Source organism: Cyprinodon variegatus, unplaced genomic scaffold, assembly GCF_000732505.1.
Source record: "Cyprinodon variegatus isolate N-32 unplaced genomic scaffold, C_variegatus-1.0 Scaffold132, whole genome shotgun sequence".
Taxonomy (NCBI): Eukaryota; Metazoa; Chordata; class Actinopteri; order Cyprinodontiformes; family Cyprinodontidae; genus Cyprinodon; species Cyprinodon variegatus.
This window is the reverse complement of record NW_015150585.1, coordinates 1-20,343: the sequence shown is the minus strand read 5'-3', so window position 1 is coordinate 20,343 and position 20,343 is coordinate 1. Positions and strand designations below refer to the sequence as shown.

The following is a 20,343-nucleotide window of genomic DNA, read 5'->3' as shown; positions in this document are numbered from 1 at the left end:
AGGAAAACATTGAAAATATCAAAACAAGATAGACAGAAAAAGTTTTATGGAATAAATGTTTCCCTTTAATACTGCAGTTTCTTCTGAATACTGGATTATAAGATAGGATTTGGATTATTTATAAATTCATTAAGTTTATTACAGTTTTTTGTATTATTTTTGCATAAGGTATTAAAATCCTGCTGCACACGCAAATTAACAACGTCACGTGACACAGCCAACATCTCCGCCCGGCACATCTGCAAAATGGAGGTAAGATGCTGCTAGCATAAAAAAAATATATATATATATATGTGCATATATGCCCATATAAAACCGTTTCTATTAGTTTAAACAGTAATATTTAGTTTAGGAAAAGCTACATGGCGCATGCAGTTATTCACTGCTTCTCGGTTCTTCACTATATCAGCTCGGCCTTTGTAACGCTGGTTTTAGCTAGCATTTATGCTAAGCTAATGGCTAACAGTGTAGCTGTAAGCAAATATTATCTCCTTAATCGATGCCGAAACCTAACTATCACGGGCATCTACATGTATGTGTGTGGTTTATAAGTTGGTATTTAAACTAGCGGCTCATTCGCACCCAAAAGAGACACGTTAGCTACTGCTTTAACCATGCTATAATGTCACAGCAGCCATTTTGACTAGAAATGCGAGATAAAGGCAGGTGCCTCTACTTCACTTAATTAGCACTTTAGCAGAATGCCTGGATGAATGTAATTGATTCCTACGGGTCTTAATAGAGTCATTTAAATCTATCAGCCTCCTCCTGTTAAAGTCAACCACTAGTATTAGCCTATATTAACAGAGGAGTTTCATTTGGTTCGTGTACCATCTTTATTAATATATGGTAATATATGACTGTCTATATTTGCTGCTAAACAGCAGTGGGGTTCTTTGGTATAAAACTTTGGAAGGAGGCAGGTATCCTATTTAGTCTGCAGTTTTTATTGCCTTCATTACATTACACCCACTGTTCATTTTTGTACCTTCATACAGAGATATGTTTAGAAAAGGTAGCTTAAAATATTACATACATTAAATACTTATAATATAGAGGTTGTGTTAATTTAAACAGCTTCGAAATGTTAAAAAATCAGGTGAATTACTTATTTAAAGTCATAAAGAGAAGACTCGTATTCTTGAATGTGTTTTCTCCAGTCTTTTTTTTTTTTTTTTTAGTAGTTAGCATTAGGGCTGCAACTAAAGATAATTTTGCAAATTGATTAATCTGTTGATTATTTTTTCGATTAATCAATTAATATTTGGATAGCTAGTTTCCTTAAAGAACATTTTTTATGAAATTAAACCAGGTGAAACCAAAACATTTCCGCTTTTAGGACTTCTGGATAGAGCATATTGACAGACAAAATGCTGTTTTTTTTTTTATCCTAAATAAAAAATATTTGTTTTTTACAATTTTGTTGTAATTACTGCTCCAAGTGGGTCGTTTAAGACATGTTTTACAGTCTTTTACAGTGTCTATACTCAAGTTAATGATTAATCGATTACTAAATTAGTTGACGATTATTTCAATAATCGATTAATCCGATTAATTGTTTCAGCCATAGTTGGCATTACTATACAGGTTGGCCCTGTGAGTCTGTTTGAAGTCAGGCAGAAGTTTTTAATTGTCTAAAATTAAAAAAGTTGTCACTCTTACTGAATACTTATGTTCAATAAAAAAATAAATATATATATTTATATAATGTATGTATATATGTGTGTGTGATGTGTAATATATAAAAAAAAAGCATTCAAAATTAACACTAGATTGAAAATTGATATACTGTCTAAAGGCAGTATACTGGACCACCACTATTAAGACTAAGAGATGGCAAACTATACTGTAAACTTCATCAGCATTATTATCTGGATTTACTCAAACGTATTTTAATTTTTATACAGTATTGCAAATAATATTTGCATATTAATGTGTTGTTTTTGTTGAGAATAAACCTTGGCAAATTTTAATAGAACTTAGTGTGATGTTTAAGACCGGTTTTTAAAATAAAAAAAACATTTTATTACCTATTTATATTTTTCCTTTTAAGTTTGTATCAATTAAAACGCTATTAGGCCGCTATAACAAAGGTACAAACCTCTGGATGTGTCAAACATGCTCATGTTTGACACTTGCTTACAATTTTTCTTAATAAAGAATCAACATGGGTTCTCAAAATTCCAGTTGAATATGGTGGGTAAAAAAATAAGAAGATTTTTGAGGGGATTTTATTGCCAGAATGCAAAATAGCAAATGCGTTCTTATCAACTTAACGCCTAGCTGCAGGCAATAGGGCTTTGCAATGTTGGGCAGAAAGAGCTATTTATTTTAATGTATAGACATAGCGCTTAATCGGCTGCGTGTCTCTGTGGCTGCCATGAGCTACTGATTGGGTTAACAGTTACACCAACGTGTGATAACAGCGTCGCACATGCAATGATATCTTCAGTGGCGCAGCAACTTTACACTGCAGTTAAGGCACCATAAATTTTACAATTTGCTCTTTTGATAAATGATCTCGGAGATGGTCAGCAAAGCTGAGTTGTTTTCTGTTTTCTTCCAGAGAAAGAGTGCTGCACCTGATTTGAGCTGTTCTGAAACAAACATTACAGTTTAGTGTCTCAAGACCAAAACTTTATTAAAATGAAAGTAGAATAAAATTCCTTCCTGTAATGTGATGCGGGTGTTTTAAGGGGCATGTAAAAACCTGTAAAATGCTGCAACGGCACACAGTGAGAAGCAAAATGGATGTTTTGTAAACCTGGAATATAACAGCCTTGTTTTTTTTATTTATAGTATAATTGCTTTTATTGTTCATCAGTGGGGCTGGAGAATTTTGCCAAAAATCAAAAATGCGATTATTTCCAACCAATATAGCGATATTTATTGCGATAATCCTTTGCACTAAGCACAAACATGTCGATATTTGACTCCAAGGTTTCAGCTTTTTAATAACCGTAAAAGGCTGCTTGTCCAGAGTCCAGTGTGGTAGGACTTTACTGTAAATTTTTCATAAACAACTTCTTACTTCTACTAAAATGCATTTATCTAGGTCCTAGCTACAACACTGTCTGTGTGACGGCATACCCACTTTAATGGTATTACTGCTACCAAAAGGCTAGGGGGAGAAATTTTGTGTCTTACTCTAGTTAAATGTATTGTGACTAAAATTGAGCACTTCTGCGTTTTAAAAATTGCATTTTTCTAAATTGCGATTATATTCCAAATGAAATTAATTGCCCAGCCCTATTCATCAGTATGAAGATAGTAATCCTGTTTAATATTTTAACTCTTTTGTTTGTACCCTGTTTGTTTATAAAGCATCAGTGTGCGCTAGGTAGTATTAGATTTCAATGTTGTTGCATTTTTTTTTTTTTCTTTTTTAACTGCTGAAAGTGCAATATTTTGGTTTTGAAGACCTGCTTCTCCTCACATGACCTTGTCCTGCATTTCTGCTTGTGTTTTACTTTTTAAGGACTGTGAATCTAAAGAACCAGAGCAGCTCCGAAAGCTGTTTATCGGAGGTCTCAGTTTTGAAACCACAGAGGAGAGTTTGCGGGCTCATTTTGAGCAATGGGGATCTCTCACAGACTGCGTGGTTTGTAGTTTCATCGTAACGTGTTGAAGACTTTCCCACTTGATTAAAATCAAAAGCTGCTTACTTACCAGTAAACATATCTTTCTGTTTTTTATGTTGTGTTCAGGTGATGAGGGATCCTAACAGTAAGCGATCCAGAGGTTTTGGTTTTGTAACATATTCCTCTGTAACTGAAGTTGATGAGGCCATGAAAGCAAGGCCTCATAAAGTCGACGGGCGAGTCGTTGAACCCAAGAGGGCCGTGTCCAGAGAGGTAAAAGCATACATCATAAACTAGAAATGTTCTCACAGCTGTGTTGTTGTTGTTGGGGTTTGGCTCACTCACGCTCTCTTTAAGGATTCAAACAAACCGGGAGCACATCTGACGGTGAAGAAGATCTTTGTTGGTGGTATCAAAGAGGACACAGAGGAGCACCACATTCGGGAATATTTTGAGAAATATGGAAAGATCGACTGTATCGACATAATGGAGGAACGCTCCACAGGAAAGAAGAGAGGATTCTGCTTTGTCTCTTTTGACGACCATGACACTGTGGACAAAATAGTCGGTAGGCATTTTATTTAGATTTGAAAATTCAATTTTAATTAATAAACCAAAAGCCGTTGCAAATTATTTTTTTTCTCATCTTTCTCACAGCCCAGAAATACCACACAATTAACTATCACAACTGTGAAGTCAGGAAAGCTCTGTCAAAACAGGAAATGAATGCGATATCCAGTAACCGAGGTGAGCTCGCCATGAGATTTATTGTAAGACAGAAGCTGCTATTTTGGCCTGAATTGTAGGTGGCAGCTAAGTGCTGTAATTCATGTTTTTTCCCCTGTCAGGAAGGAGCGGAGGATCAGGAAATTTCATGGGCAGAGGTGGAAATTTCGGAGGTGGTGGCAACTTTGGTCGAGGTTTGTACACGTCAGATGAGACGAGGTTTTGAAACAAATAAATGCAGCAAATGTGTCATGTTACTCATTTTAGACACTGCTTTGGAAACGACCTACGTTTGTTTAGATATAGTCTGATCTATGAAAACACTGCAGCTTTTGACATGATGATGACTTAAATGTACTATTTGACTCCACTGTGTTCTTTCCTAGGGGGCTATGGAGGACGTGGTGGATATAATGATGATTTTGACAGTGGTATGAAATGCTACTTTCTCTCCTTTAAAACTAAAATCAGCAGCACTCCCAATATTTCTTCAATAAAACAGAGTTTAATTTGGATTTTTCAGAAGTTAAGTACTGAGAAATTATTAACAGAAACCAGTTTTTACTGAGTTTTTACAAAGATGACTCAGTCTTAGAGTTGTGATGGGTTAATGGCTTTTTCAAAACAACCATCAGTTTGAACTTATTTTATGTATTAAAACAGATTAAACTATGTTTGATCTTAAATGTTTTTAAGAATAACATTTTCAGCTCTATCAGACTTATAAATCTAGGACACTTAAGAGAACACTCAACATTTGGATTTGGGTTTAGCTAGTATTTCACCAGTGACATCTCAGTTCATCCATCCAATCTGGTTACAAGGAGGATCAACAGAGCCAGCAGACTAAGTGCTGTAATGCTTTAATAACAGCATTGTTTGGCTTAGAAAAAATGGGGGGAAAAACAGAACACAGGTTTCCTGTAAAAGCCCAACCCACACTTTCATAAAGTCTGGGCTCCAGTCTGGACTAGAGTGAAACTAGAGTTCAGAAAATGTAAACAAAACAAAAAAACAAACCGGACTTATCTTGGAATTTGAGGATTTGATCTGAACAAATCAGACAGTTTCCAACAAATTGTGTATATATATGCAGAGTTAAAAGGAGCCTGCTGTGCTGACAGCTGCTCCTCTGTCTGCCTGCTCATCTGATGTTATAAGCTCCAGCTCAGACCCAGTGGGAAAAGACTGACTGACTACAGCAACACATGGAGCTGGAACCCCTAATGATAAAAGCATTTTAAATAATAACTTCATTTATGACGCAGAAGAATATTCTTTTCCTTGGCTTTGTCCTCATATATTTAATAAGTATCCCAGATTTTATCAGTAAGGCTTAAAAACAGATGGAGGACAGGATCCAATATTAGCCTGCAGTTGCTACAAAATTCCTTTAGTTTTTTCTATTGAACCATTGAAATAATATACACTAATCGCATGACTTGATCATTTTTAGACTTAAAGAGTATTACTTTACTTTGTAAAGCTTGGCAAAAACAAAATGGAACAAGATGATATCAAAAAAAAGTTTCTACGGCTCATTAGAATTATACAGGGGCATGTTCTATGCTAGGGATTGTATGAGCTTTTGGTAGACAGAGATTACCAAAGTTGATTTGGTAAATTATGCGCCTGAATATACACCAGCTAAAAACTGAACCCTCACTACATTTTTGGGCATCAGAAGAGCTGAGAGTCACTAATGTCTCTTTTTGTGATCTTTAACATTATCTAGAAACAAATATAGACCTGTTTTTTATAGATTTAAAAGTTATGAACGTTACTGTATTGAGTTTGAGTTGTTTAAGATGGTTAAAGCCATGTACGGTGACTGCATTGGTACCAACAGGTAGATTGGTGTGGCAAACAAGAGAGAGACCCTCATCCACTATAGTTGAATAAAAATAATAATTTCCACAAGCTTGAGTTAAACTGTTACTGCTAATAATCTCTCATCATAAAATCCAAACTAATCCTTTCACTCTTTGATGTTGTCGTAGAGTAATACTTTAAGCGATAAGGTTATACTGGATTCCTTATCCTTTGTTTTCCCAGGTCCAGGAGGAAACTATGGCGGAGGACCTGGTTATGGAGGTGGCCGAGGGGGTTACGGAGGTGGTGGTCCAGGCTACGGAAACCAGGGGGGAGGCTACGGTGGCAGTGGTGACGGAGGTTATGGAGGTAGTCGAGGAGGTAATAATGTTATCCCCTCCAAAATATATATGCAGATTTAGGTGTATGAATTGCAGATATTTCTACTTTAAAATTGTTACAACTTTTCAGGATATGGCGGAGGAGGAAACTATAACGACTTTGGAGATTATGGTGGACAGCAGTCAAACTATGGGCCAATGAAGGGAAATAACTTTGGTGGCAGGAACTCTGGTGGACCCTATGGTGGTGTGTTTTACTCTCTAGCTAACTGTGTATAATCTAGACTTAAATGTAAGAAGAGCGTAATTTTATGGTGACTAAACCTTCATTCCAGGCGGCTACAACTCCGGAGGCAGTGGTGGAGGCTACGGCTCCCGGCGGTATTGAACACAGCATGTTTTTGGTAAGTTGTGTTTCGTCTCACTCCAGCCTCGTAGCACAGTACAGAGTGAGCCCATGAAAGTGCAGATTAACTATTTGTTCTATCCTGTATCCATTCAACAGGCTTCAGTTCTTAGCAGGAGAGGCGAGGAGGTGAGCAAAGGAATTGTCAGGAAAGCTGCAGGTTACTTTGAGGCAGTCATCTGAAAGCATTAGAGGAACACAGAAGTCAGACTTTACTGCAGCTAAGTCGGAGAAGTGAAAGGAAGAAGGACTGTAAGAACAAGACATGAGTGCAGATGATGCCCTTCCCTAATTGTGGTAGATGTTTCCCTGCTGAGAAAGTTTTCCTTTTTTCTGAGTCTAAAGTGTGTGTATTGTTCCAATGGTATCAGGGGTAAAGCGCTTTTTTTTCTAAACTGAAGTCCTTTTTTATTTTTTACTTTCTTTCTATATGGTCAGGTTTTTCTGCTGGCCAATAAGTTATTTGTCTCCAATTCAGTTGTAGTTACACCAGGCCCTTAGATCAGCCAGAATTTCTTCTCTCTGACTTTACATAATTTGATGATTGCAAGTGTCAAGTGTATTTTGATTATTGTATGTAAAGCAGTGTGTAAACCCTTCATAGTACCGGTGTCAACAAGTGTAAAGAGCCTGAATTAGAACCAAGGGAATCCCTCGCTTTTTGTCCCCCCCTCCCAAAAAAACAATAACAGATTCTAGATTGTTCACATATTTTCATTAGTAGATCCAAGACTAAATAAAATTGTGTAGTAAAGTAACAAGAGGTTTGGTGCATTATTGGTTCAGCAAAGGTTTGAACGACTCAGATTATTGTCTTTCCATATCATTGTAATGTTGGTGCAGCATGTTTAACTTCACTGTGGAGGTTTTCAAACTACAGTATTCTCTCCCATTTTGTCACATTACAACCACAAACTTGCATGTTTTGTTTGGGTTTTGTTTTTGTCAAATTTATATATTATAGACCAATGCAAAGAATCACATAATTATGAAAGTAGAAGCAAAATATTTGATAATTTTTAGATTTTGTACTCACCAAAAATTTTGAAAATGTGGCATTCATTTGTATTTAACCCCATTTACTCTGCTGAAAAACATAAATTCAACCAATTCAATTAAATGGTAAATAGAAGACACCTGTAGCTCAATTTGTGAGGGAGCATTTCTGATAAAAAATATTATTATGAAAACAAAGGAAAACGGCACTTGATCAGAGAGAGGGTTATAAAAACAACAACATGAAGTGAAACTGAACTCCTGAAGAACCGAAAGCAGACAAAGATATGCCAATCCACCCAAACTGTCACGTTGGTTGAGAAGATTAATCAAACGCATTGTTTCTATAGAGGAGCTGCAGAGACCCACAACTCAGGTGGAGAATCTGCCTATAGATGTAAGAGCTACATCCCCACTGCAGGTAAAATGGCTCAAATCTTACTTTGACAGCGGATAGCACAAAATATTAAATAAATCAGATTGCATTTTTATGTTTTGCTCCAATTGCACAACAAATATTGGTTTTAATCATGTCTTTAATTAGACAGCTCATGCTGATGTCTAAACGCAGTCACCTTAAAGTTATAATCTGAATATCTCAAAACCTTAGCAATAAACAATTAAAAAGACATACAGTGCCTCAATTTTGCTCTCTTTTTATAATAATGGCTATTAGAGCTATTTATGAACTCGACACAAATGCTCTGACAAGATGAGACCAAGATTAGTTTTTATTCCAAATGTAACATAATTCCCACAGTGAAACTTGGTGGTGGTGGTGTCATGCTGAGGTATAGCTTTTCTTTAGCAGGGACAGAAAAGCCGCCTGTCCATGCAGCAAGGTGGCTCAGGGTGGCTAAATACAAATATGCCATGGTTTTCAGATTTATAGATGTAAACTTCACCCTAATTATCGTCTTTGTGTTGGCCTGTCAATCAAGTAAACGTATATAAATAAGGTTTGTTGTTGTAAAGGTACAAAATCTAATAAAAGGAGAAAAAAAAGGGTTAAGAGTATCTCTGGGTATCTGTGGTGTGTATGTTTTTATCCAGTGTTTTTACTTGTTCATGCATGTAGGGTCAATATAAAGGGAGGTTCTGGGTTTGGAGAACAGCTCATACACAAGACAGTGTTGGAGGGTTTGGGTAGATTGACTTTGGACGCTTCCACCTCCTGCAGTTTGGTCCTCAGCATCGCTAGTGTGGAAGGATTGCAAATGACTTTCAGACAGAACACCTTCATCTCCCCCAGCACAGTGGACCAGTCAGCAATTTGAGAGAGAAGGGAGAAGGCAGCACGGAGAACAACACCCATGGAAGAAGCTTGCAGTGTCGTTCCTGGTAGTGAGCATCTTTCTCGTTTCCAAGGCTAGCTAAGCCCCTCAGCAGATGGTGCTAGCGAAGAAAGACTGAAGATCCTGTTGAGTGAGATACAGCAGTTTAACCTGCAAATTCTAGATGTCAGACATTAACAAGAGAAGGGAGCGAGTATTTCACAAAAAGCTGACTTGAGACGATGAAGCAGGTAAGAGTAACCACTTTGCTTGATTTACAGATGTGGAAATGGGCATTCTCTTCTTGCTGAAAAGCTGTAAAGACCTGATAACATGGAAGGTTCTGGATGGGTAAGACATTTTCTTTGACATTATCCAAGGTTTTATTATGTTGAGGATTTGTGTCCTAAAGATGACAGAATGATGCAGTTGGTTCCCTCTCATTGTCAGCCAGAACTTTGTAGTAACATAGCACATCTTACATGGGGAGATAAATCTTTATTGAAAGCGATCTAAATTCTGTCACATCCCTGTGCAGAGAACGGGTTTTGAGGGGATTGGCTTCTGTTTGAATTATGTCCACTGTATTGCTGCTCAGTCTTTATCTGTTTGGCCTAATTAAAAAAGAATAATTAAAATGGAAGCCACAAAAGCATCCAGGTAAAGTAACATTTTAGGTAATCGACAAAATTTGATTTTATTATATTAACCAACCCGCCTAAGGCTTAATTACATTTTCTGTTATATAGATATGCAGCATTTTCATTGAGGTGCTGTCTGACGCCTAATGTTTAATATTGTAACACGTTAGAAAACCAGAAAAATTACATGTTTAAAGCTTCTTAATCAAATTAACACAATTATTTATTTAGTTTAATTTATCTGGCCCCTAAAAAATGCAGTTTGTAACTTCTTTAAATTTGCAATAACCCCTAATTTAGGCCAAAAACGGCAGTATGCCAAACAGGTTGAGACTGATCTGTTTTGACAAACGGCGTCCCCCCACGTGCGGCTGCCAGACAGTTTTATAGTGGCATGTGGAACAGTCTGTTCTCAACAACGTTCCTCAGCTCAACACCAGCATGTCAGTGTAGATGAACTGCTCTGATTTTCATGTGAAGTGTAATTGGATTTTTTTTTTCTTTTTTAATAAACACTTTTTTTCTATCAGTGGTTTCGTTTTGAATTTAAAACCCAGTGTGGAATGACTGTCTTCTGATTTGCCGTGTTTTCTATTCTACTTTAACTTCTTTATTAATATATTTGTATATATAATTTAAAAATCTTGTCTTAAGGCTAACCACTTTTACTTGACTTTCACCTGGAAAAGTCTATTAAATTTTAAACAGGTCACAAGACATTGGTCTGTTACATAATGTTTGAACTTTAGAATACCTTTTATCATTTTAAAACAAATCAGTTAAAGGTTTTTCATTGTATAGTTTATTTGTAAGCTCATAACATCACCCACTATTAACTATTAAACTATGACCTTTCTCAATTTATATGCTTCCTTTCCATCAGCATTAATGATAAATCAATAGTTTTTAGGTGTAAGAACATTTGCTCTTAGTGCACACTTGATATAGATTACAGATAGATAACTTTGATAAATACAATTGATACTAGATTTTTAAACTATACAACAACCCTTTTTAATTATCTAAAACTAAACTGCAAGTTGTTTCCTTTATTTAATTAGGGTAATTTAAAATGCCATAATGTATACAGTAGGGAATATTTTTATTTAACATTATTTAACTTTTATCTTACATTTGCTTGGAAATTTATCAGCAATATTAAGCATTTATAAACTTATAACTTGGATCAAATGTTTATCCTTTCAGTAAGCTTGTCCCAGTAGTTTGCTGGAACTTTGGCCCATTCCCCCTAACGGCGGTACTTGCTGATTGGATGAATGGGGATGAGCTGTTACAGCCACTATTGATAAAGGGAGTTGCAGCTATCTTGAATAAAGTTAGTTCTCGTTGTCTACTACTAGACTTCTATATTTACATTTGAAGACTTTTATTTTTTTGTCCAAAGATGTCCCTGGGTTAATATCTAATGAGGCAGAAGTTAAAAACTTTAATCTGTTTTGCATTGCATTAAACTCAAAGCTGGTTTTGAAAGTTGAAATCTGAGGGTTCCAACTCTAAATGTTATTTCTTGATGTCTCTCTCAAACCGCTCTGTCTAAAATATTAACATTTTGCCCTCAGAAGAGTGTCCCTTGTCCCTAAGGTGTCCGTGCACATCTTTTCCTGAGGAACTGGCTCTCCTGCGCTGACCCTTACGTTTATAGAAAGACTCTTTGATTGTTCCAGTATAGAGTTCTGGGCATTCCTCATTGCACTTAAGCACATACACCATACCATTCAGTGTTTTTTGTTTTTTTTTTATCCTGGACAAGCTTTCAAATACAAAAAGCCCAGCTTTGAGTCAAGAAAAAAAACCTCACATTATGATAAGATGGATGTCTTAAATCTCAAATAGATTTCCTAAAATCACAATGGAAAAAAAAAAAGTCATAATTTTCTAAAAGCAGAAGATTCTGATGTCATTAAGCTGCTCCCTTCTAAACTTAAATCTAAAGTGTTCACAAACCGGGCTTGGTGATCAAAGGTTCAGTTGTATCTGAACATAAAAGAGTGATCACAGGTCAGACTGATTACGTAGCCTTTTACCTTTATTTTCCCAGCTTATTGCTCTATTGTCAAGCTGTCACGCAGGAATCACACTGAGCATGCTCTGATGTTGCCAGGGACTGTTCTCTTTGTTGTGCAACACAATGATTGGGGTGGGTATGATCTTCAGGCCAGGAGCAACTGAATTGAAAGAGTCCAGTGACTGTACAAACAAAAGCTTGCTCTCATGGAAGCAGAGCAGATTAAGAGCAGTCATTCTTTTGTTTTCATGCAAAATCCATCTTACTTGCTGTTTTTTTTATGACTCTTAGTAAAACCTCAAAGTTAAGAATTGACTTTAACCGTGTGGTTTGTTGCACAACAGTTCATTAGGCTCTTTATGTAGTTGCTGTCCATCTGTTTTGGGCTGTGGCTATGACAGAAAGCAGAATGTTGTGTTTAAATCATGAAAAAACAAAACAGGCTTTTTTGATATTTAGTTTATTTAAAAGCATAGAAGATGGGATAAAAAAAACTGGGCTTCAATCAAGAGGTAAGTTATAAAAGAAATAATTCATTAATCATGAGTATACAGAAATATATTTATATTTATATACATACACACAAATATATATATATACATACACAGGTACAGTAACATTCTTAATCTGAAAAGCAAGTAATGTTTGTATTTACAAAATATTGGTGAAAGAATCTGTAAGGATATAAGAGTATAAAAGTAAAATATCAAAAAACATTGCAACATTCAAGAGGAGTAAGCAGAAACTACAACAGTTCTGTCAAGCTGCTAAAGTTTAAAGCTGAGTGAATACAAAGTTATTGCATAGTATCCTATTATGACGCAGTACCGGGTTACAAAGGAGACGGGTGGTTTTCTTTGCTCTTAAAAGTCTTTTTTATGCGAGGGACGAGGAAGACGCTGCCATCTGTGGACTGCTGCAGGGAGTAGTCTGACGAAGAGTAGGAATTTCCGTGCTCATCTCTCAGCATGCTGAAGACCTCCAGGTACAAGCTGTTCAGCTGTTTCTTCATCTCCTTCAGGTTCTTCATGTTCTTGGTCTTATCATTCAGCAGGCGGTCTCGCTCCTCCTTTAGCGAGTCCAGTTCGCCCTCCAAGCCTACGATGTTCTCCATCTTGCGCTTGCGGCAGTTCTGCGCCGCCACCTTGTTCTTGCCACGGCGGCGGATGTCGCGGACCAGGGCCAGCTGAGCTTCGTTCAGTTGGTGTTTGGACATCAGCTCATTGAAGTCATCCACTGGCAGGTTGATAATCATGTCGACAGTGAAGGGGATGTTGAGGGTCTTGGCCCTCTGCTCGTCTCGAGTGAGACGCACATCAGAGCGTTTTTTGGCTTTGTCTTTGGTGAAAGGAGTGCCCTCATTGCCGCTTTCCTCCGCCGGGTCCCCCTCGCGCTGTTTAGGTTTCTTTTCTGGCTGCTGCGGCGGTCTGCTTAGCTCCGTGACCGAATTGGACGCCATAAAGTGTTCAGGTTCAAAATTCAACGAAAACATCTCAGAGTAGTCAGACTCTGCACTGCCCGGGTTCTGATCCATTTCGTCCATCTCTGAATCACTACAACCAAACGACCCGCTTCCGTACACAGACCTGTCATTTGGACTTCCGTTAGTCGAGAATCCCGAATCTGAGTCTAGGTGTTCTGCTGTCAGGCTCTGTTTGCTTCTGTTGACTGAATCTCCAGGGGAAAGGCTGTAAAGGTCCATGTGCGCAAAGGCAACTTTGTTTGGAGAGTCACACATTCTTTTACTTTCTTCTTGGCCTGGCTGACTGCTGCACTCCTCTTGCTCAGTTGGAGGATAAAACACTCCACCAAAATCTTCTCCACTGAAGCTTGTATCCAGCTGGGGGGCGTCCACCTTTATTTGTCTGAAAGCATCCAACAAAGGCATGCTGGGAACGGAGCCATCAAATGTATTCATAAACTCTGCCGGGCCAACATTCAGACTGTTTGTTTTGGCATCACTGATGCTGGTCAGGGGGTTAAAAATAGGAGTTTGGACAGGGGGATAGTCGGGGTAGCTTGGAGTCTGTGTTTCAGCGCTGGTTGGCAGAGGGTATGTAGTGGTCTGCAGCGTGTCTTCCATTTGCATGTTCAGACATTGCTGGAAGAAAAAACAACAGATAAATTAGTAAAAGCAGACTTATATTTGATTAATGTGACACACTTCTATGGGTTATAATAGGATTATATGACGCAGACCTGCATAAAGTAATGCAGAATGGTAAAGAGGAATAAAAACTTTCAAATCTGTTCTCTGTGGTAAAGTGGAAAGAAGAGAGCCAATGTGGGAGTAAAAAGTGTCATATACACTTTAGTACCAGTTAAGAGCCCAGAAACGCGTAGCAAAAGGGTTTCTCTTACATTCAATGATGTGCAGCAAAAAAAAACCTCAAACAGACACCATCATGTTTCATTTTAAGATAGCTAAAGCTTAATACCAAATAATAAAAAAAAATGGCAGAGACTGCCAAAAGACTAAGGTAGAGATTCATCTTCCAGCTGGAAAATGACTAAACATTTAGCCAAAGTTACAAAAGAGGGATTTAGATCAACACATAATGTTTCAGAATGGACCAGTCATATTAGCCTAATTCAAATTACAAATCTGTAATCATACATGAGAACTAGAAGCTCTAAGGAGAATCCGATTTAACTTGAGCCATTTTTTGCAAAGAAATCTTTATGCATTAGTTGTGTCTATCCAGCACACAAAATCCCACTGAAGCACATCAATGTTATTGTGGGAACAACTCTTAGGAGTGAACAGACCTGCAAGGCACTGTGAACGTGTCGAAATGCATTTCCTGATTGCTGTTTTCATTATTGCAGCAGCGTTTACAGTACATTGCATGTTATCTAGAATCCTTTTTGGGAAGTGGGACCTGAACCAGTTGCTCCAGTTCACTGATGTCTTAGAAGAAATATCTGGCAACACTAGTCTGCAGAACCAACTGTTCAAATGTGTTTTACCATTCAGATGATAAATATGTCCTTGCGTATGAAGGTTTATGAATTAAAAAAAAAAAGTTTTTTGGCATAATCCTGTGTTTGTTGCATCACTTTAAAAGTTCATCAGTTCGGTGCTATTATATGCTCACAGACTTTTCATTAAGGCCACATTTCTATAATAAAATACTTTTATTTAAGTAAGGGGAAAATAATCATAACAAAAATAAAGGTTTAAAAACATGAGTTTGTGTGTAATTAATCTGTATAATGTGATTCACAAAGAGGAGTTACTAAAATACATTTTTAATTGGATTGCATGGTAGATAATTCTACTCTACTCAGTCTACTGAGTGGCATGTCGAAGCAGCACCAGATAGTCTGCTCCACCCTTTTGCCAATGCAAATAGGAGGTGCAGCTTCTGAAAAAGTGCAGCACGCAAATCTTCACCTTTCCACCAGAAAGCAACGGCTCTACTCCTGCCGCTCCCTCTCTGGTTCGACAGCCTAAAGCCAAAGGCCTTTTAATCAGTTAAATTGCATTACAATGTAAGCATATCCATCACTAGTCCTTAAAGGTTCTCACAGTGAAACCTTATCACAGCAGCATGAGCTGTGAACACGTGATCTATAAAGGCCCCACCACCATACCACACAAAAACAAAGAATATGTCCCATCAATGCCAGGCCTCTGCTACTCGTGCTCTATTTAACAAGGGCATGAAGACTTAAAATCCAAAGTATAATACCTGCAGCTCAGGGAGGGATAAAAGCTCCATCCAGGCCTCCTCTAGATCTGGAGACACCCTCTGTGGCGGAGTCAGCTGACCTGAGGAGAGGGCAGCTGGTGACAGAGCCGTCGGCTCGGGGGACATCATGTTGCTGCTGGCAGGTACTGAAACAGGAGGCGTGTCCAGACAAACCGAGGGGCTCTGTGAGACAGAAGCGTGTTAAAACCAACAAGTTCTGCTTGAGGGCATTCATTTTGGGTTTTGTTTGAGTTTCTGGTCTTACCTGATTTTGCTCTACAGGAAACGTCTCTGCCAGCAGCTGCAAACACTCATCAAATGACATGCTGCCACCTGTCTCCTGAGTGAAGCCCACATTCTGCAGAAGTTAAAATAGACTGTTACATCATTTGTGCTGGGATACTTGCTAAACGTTATTTTGCATTTATGGAGTTCTATATTGTACAGTTTAGATCTAAGAAGTCTTTAGGGTTCTATGCACTGATGCAAAACTAACAGGCTCACCTATGTGGTGCCAATAACGCTAAAAGGAGAGGTTACCAAGTGACAGTACAGACCCAACCTATGAAATGAGGTGGGAGTGTCCTGCCCCTAACGTGAGTAATGATGGTCTTTGCTTGTACCTGAGTAACCTCCAGAGGTGTGACAGCCGGCTCCACAGGGGCGTTTGGTGGCGGGCGGGGAATGTACTCTCCTGTTTCCTCGTCCAACTGCAGCTGCGCCAGCAGGGCCTTCTCTTGCTCCCGCATCAAGTGCAGCCTCTTCTCCTCCTCCAGCTGCAGCTGCTTCCGCAGCTCATGCTCCTTCTGACGGTGGTTGATGTCAAACACCTCCCGCCTGGCACCAAGATCAATGTCCTGATTCCACAGAATGTCAATCAAGTCCATGTCCTGAAAAAAACAAACAAACAGAGTGAGCGCTGTGAGCCTCTGCAGTCCTGCAGCGACACTACAGACAGGTATGGAACAAGACCAAGAGTCGCTGCTGTGATATACGAGGCTAGTGCTGCTGCCACACCCCATCGTCGTGTATCGGCTCATCGACAACAGCGATGGCCCGAGTATCAAGGGGAAGAAGCAGAATGAATAATAAATGTAGCTCTCTGTTTCCATTGTTGCCACCAGACACCCAAGAAAATCTTCATCTGATCCTCTTAAACCCATCTAATTACAGCAAGGTGTAAAGCCCTTTGTTCCACTGAAAAGATAAGAGTCATTGTATGCAGTTAAGTTTTATACAGTCACTTAAAAAAAGTGTAAAATCATCTCAATATACTACGAGGCACTGATACATGGCATTTAATAAAAACACTTTACATTTAGTGACAGTCCTACTGTAACTGTTGCTCAGGGTCTAGATTTTTTTTTTTTTACTTTTTCTTTATTTATGGAGCAATTCTTATCATCTAGGGATCAGAAATAGATACAATCCCTTTCCAGCTCTGATTGATTAATGGAAATGGAAAATTTTATTTTTTTTCTGTCAAATACTTGCATTATTTAACTAAATAAACCAACAGCATGTATTTCAATACACAACACTTAGTTAAATGAAAGTCTAAAATATATGCTTTGCTGCTTAGTCAAAGCAAATGAACAATAAACATGAATGGTCAGAACTGAACTCGGCAGATTGGCACCTAAAAAGAAGTTTGAAATAATCGCCATGAGTTGGTTGATCACTGTAGGTCTGTTTTCAGTCGGCTGCTTATCACACATAAAGTCGTTGCGTAGAGTTAAAGAGACTAAGGAGAGAATCTTCGGTTTTCACATCACGTCTGCTCTTTTACTTTGGAATCATTTCCAAATGGTGAGTTTGTCTCTCCTGTAAGTGGGGTATAAGTTGTAGAAGCCTTTTTTAGTTGGAGTGGAAGTGTGCAGCACCGAGTAAAGGAGCGTAGCTCTGCATTACTCTTTCTACAATCATCCCCACGGTGCTTTCTCCCTATCTTATTAAAATGTCTTTGAACACAGAGAACCTTTCAATAAAATCTTTAAAGGTGTTTAAAGCTGTGACTTTATATCTAGATGCTGATAACCTGTCTGCAAAGCTTCCTCACCTGTAGCTGTGCACTGTCAGTCAGCTGGCTGACAGATGACCGCTACAATTTCCACCAGTCATGTTTGTTATTTATGTGTTGCTTCAACTAATACATGGTATGATTAGTTTTAGTGTTAATGTAATAGATATTTCTGTGTTATTTTGCAGCAGTGGGAATATGTTTAGCTTTTAGATCACACTATACATCATTTTACTTTTTTTTTTTGATTCCGTGATCTGCCCTCATTTATACAGAAAAACCGTTTCCCGGTCATTATATTTACATCATTCCAAATGAGGCAAAGTGGGGAGAAAAACGACTACCAGGACATTCTCAAACTGTTTCCTGTTGATTTCTTCCTCCCGGGTCTAAATGTTATTTGTCCTTCTTTTTAACAACAGTGAGAAAGATAAATTATTTTGCATTTCTTCTACGCTTTTTCACCAGACTTTATTTACAGAAGGAAACCATTTCACCAGCCCTCAGGATGTTGCACAAACACAAGATAGGGGCGTGCACTGAGCCCACTGAGCATGTGACTGATTTGTTCCTCGATTTTGCGTGAAAAAAAAAAAAAAAAGAAGTTAAGAGTTAGACGACTTATTATGCTAAATGAGCAGGAAAAAGGAAACCAAATGGGAACCAAAACAGAACAGTGCCCTGTAAAAAGGAAGTAAATTCTTTTTTTTTCCACTGTTTTAATAAAAAACAGACAAATAGAGGCTTCTGTATATTCTTGGATACTGTTGACACACTCTTTCTGACTTTGGCCTTGCAAAATAGGAACCCTCTAACCCTCTCTGCCTTAGTGTTGCATCAGACCCACGACCGCTAAAAGGATTACACATTACCAAGGCTGCCTTCTATAAATCAGGCTCCCAGGCTGGAAGGTGAGCGCACAGCCAGAAATTATGGCATTTTCTAGAATGAGGAAGTCCTTTAAAAAGCGTCTGCGGGACATCTGGAGGCCCGCTTGTGGTTGTCGATGTTTTGTCCAAGTTTAAAAAAACAGCTTGTTCTTGCTATCATCCCCCCAATAAGTTAGAAAAATGCAAAACAACATATACGCACCTAAAAAACAGCTTGTTTTTGGTCTGTTAGTCACACCTTTCAAGCACATTAAACAGGTCATACAGGTCCCTGAAAAACACCCTGACCTAAAAAGCTTGCTTACACGCTGGAAATTGTTTGTACTTTCTCTAAAGATGTGCCACTTATTTCACGCTGTGTAGTACTTATATTTACAGCTATATGTGGTACCCAGGTTTTAAAACATAAAAGGCCGTTTTTGTGTTTTTTTTAAAGCCAGGTATTTATGACATTGATCTAAGGAGCCTAAAGCTGGCACCCGAGCATGGAAATGTCTCAAATATCCCAAAGTATTTCCTAGACAATACCCAGCCATGTGTCAGACAGTCATACCTAGAGTGAAAGAGGAAGACAAAAAGTACACTACAACCTACCAATTACAAATATCACAATCTTTTATTGCTATACAGGTAGACCTATCTCTTAGTTTTTTTTTTTACACAGTATTTCATCACAGCTCAGTGGCCAATCCACCCTTTGACCCAGTGTGATGAAAATCAGTGAGCAGGGGCGGCTCCAAAGAGTTTCTTAAAGGGCCGGCTGATAATTCTGGTTACTGAAAGCCGTAAGACAAGTTCACTAGTTTTATCATTAAAGTGAAGGTTTCAGGAATAGATCTGGGGAAGAGGCTCAGAATAGAGAAATTAAAAAGAAAAAGAATACCTGCCCAACCTTATGGTCCCCATGTGGATTTTGCTCACACTAATAGGATTTATACAGCATTAAACCCGTATAAACAATTAATATGAAGCCATTCTATGTAACATGTTGATAATCCAGCCCATTTTTAGCTCATTCCCAATGCTTAATATACCCTTACTTAAATATAGGTTTGAAAAATAAATAGATTTCATAAATAATTAAAACTAGCTTTCCCCTCTCTTCAATTCATATCCATAGCTAAATACTATCTAAATACTATTTCTGATTCTGATCAATAAATCCAGACAATAATTCTCACTTCACTTTGAGCCCGTTTCTATTGTAAGTAAATCTACCCCAATTTAAAAAAAAAAAAAACCCATGAAGCACTACAGGTAGATTTTCACTTATGTTTTAAAAAGGCATTAGAAAAATCATCTCAAGATTTTCAACAAATCTAAACACATTAGTTACTGTTAGGTAAAGACATGGATCTTTGCACAATATACAACAGATCTGTAGATCCTACATATGGATCCCATATATAACATTGAATCTTTCAGCGTCAAACAGAAGGAAATTATCAGGGTTTCTGTTATCCAACCAGTTTAATTAAGACACCTTCTTATACTACATAAGTAAAAGTTGATTTAATAAGTATGTTTAGCTATAAAAAAGTCAGTAATTGGGATGTTTTGGCTTAGTGGTTAGAGCAGTGCGTTGGTGCTCTGAGAAGTTTGGAAGTATCCAGTTTAATCCCCACAGCCTGCATCCACCCAAATTCCTAAGCAAGACCCTTAACCCCACACTGCTCCTCGGGCGCCGCACTAAGGCAGCCCACTGCTGCGAATCTGAGATTAATAAAGTTCAGTTATTATTATTTATTAATATCAACTTGCAGCTGACCTGTTTTCTATGGAAGATGATTAGGGCCACTGAAAAAAAGAAAAAAAGTTAACTTATTTTTAAATTCTATTTCAGTTTAATATGGGAAAAAGGTCAGAAATCTGGCTTTTTTTGTCAGATTTCTGACTTTAATCTCAGAATTCTGACTTTAATCCCAGAATTCTGAC

At 37.9% G+C, this 20,343-nt stretch overlaps 2 protein-coding genes across 3 annotated transcripts; one reads left to right on the top strand and one right to left on the bottom strand.

The window, feature by feature from the left end:
• The first annotated feature begins 204 nt into the window (after positions 1 to 204).
• hnrnpa3 (heterogeneous nuclear ribonucleoprotein A3) lies at positions 205 to 10,243 on the top strand. Of its 2 annotated transcripts, none has more exons than XM_015376297.1 (11): positions 205 to 252; positions 3,479 to 3,601; positions 3,708 to 3,854; positions 3,939 to 4,149; positions 4,239 to 4,328; positions 4,430 to 4,501; positions 4,694 to 4,738; positions 6,363 to 6,500; positions 6,591 to 6,707; positions 6,796 to 6,864; positions 9,418 to 10,243. In XM_015376297.1, the coding sequence occupies exons 1-10, from the start codon at positions 247 to 249 to the stop codon at positions 6,846 to 6,848; spliced, it is 1,002 nt and encodes a 333-aa protein (XP_015231783.1). In that variant the 5' UTR covers positions 205 to 246; the 3' UTR covers positions 6,849 to 6,864; positions 9,418 to 10,243. The 2 variants fall into 2 exon arrangements, with proteins under 2 accessions (XP_015231783.1, XP_015231782.1); XM_015376296.1 differs by lacking the exon at positions 9,418 to 10,243 and adding an exon at positions 6,966 to 7,125.
• A 2,045-nt stretch (positions 10,244 to 12,288) lies between these two features.
• Positions 12,289 to 16,420, bottom strand: LOC107085767 (nuclear factor erythroid 2-related factor 2-like). The gene is made up of 4 exons (XM_015376312.1): positions 16,122 to 16,420; positions 15,764 to 15,856; positions 15,499 to 15,681; positions 12,289 to 13,904 (listed from the first exon to the last, which is right to left on the bottom strand). Exons 1-4 carry the CDS (start codon positions 16,383 to 16,385, stop codon positions 12,636 to 12,638), a joined length of 1,809 nt encoding a protein of 602 aa, XP_015231798.1. The 5' UTR covers positions 16,386 to 16,420; the 3' UTR covers positions 12,289 to 12,635.
• Positions 16,421 to 20,343: the final 3,923 nt, after the last annotated feature.

Bases quoted from the DNA above. Each gene is read 5' to 3' on its own strand.
- hnrnpa3 (XM_015376297.1), top strand. The intron at 3,602-3,707 runs GTTTGTAGTTTC...TGTTGTGTTCAG, and splicing joins GATCTCTCACAGACTGCGTG to GTGATGAGGGATCCTAACAG. The intron at 4,329-4,429 runs GTGAGCTCGCCA...TTCCCCTGTCAG, and splicing joins TGCGATATCCAGTAACCGAG to GAAGGAGCGGAGGATCAGGA.
- LOC107085767 (XM_015376312.1), bottom strand. From the start codon at position 16,385: ATGGACTTGATTGACATTCTGTGGAATCAGGACATTGATCTTGGTGCC. The intron at 15,857-16,121 runs GTACAAGCAAAG...TAACTTCTGCAG, and splicing joins CACCTCTGGAGGTTACTCAG to AATGTGGGCTTCACTCAGGA. The intron at 13,905-15,498 runs GTATTATACTTT...TTTTTCTTCCAG, and splicing joins TATCCCTCCCTGAGCTGCAG to CAATGTCTGAACATGCAAAT.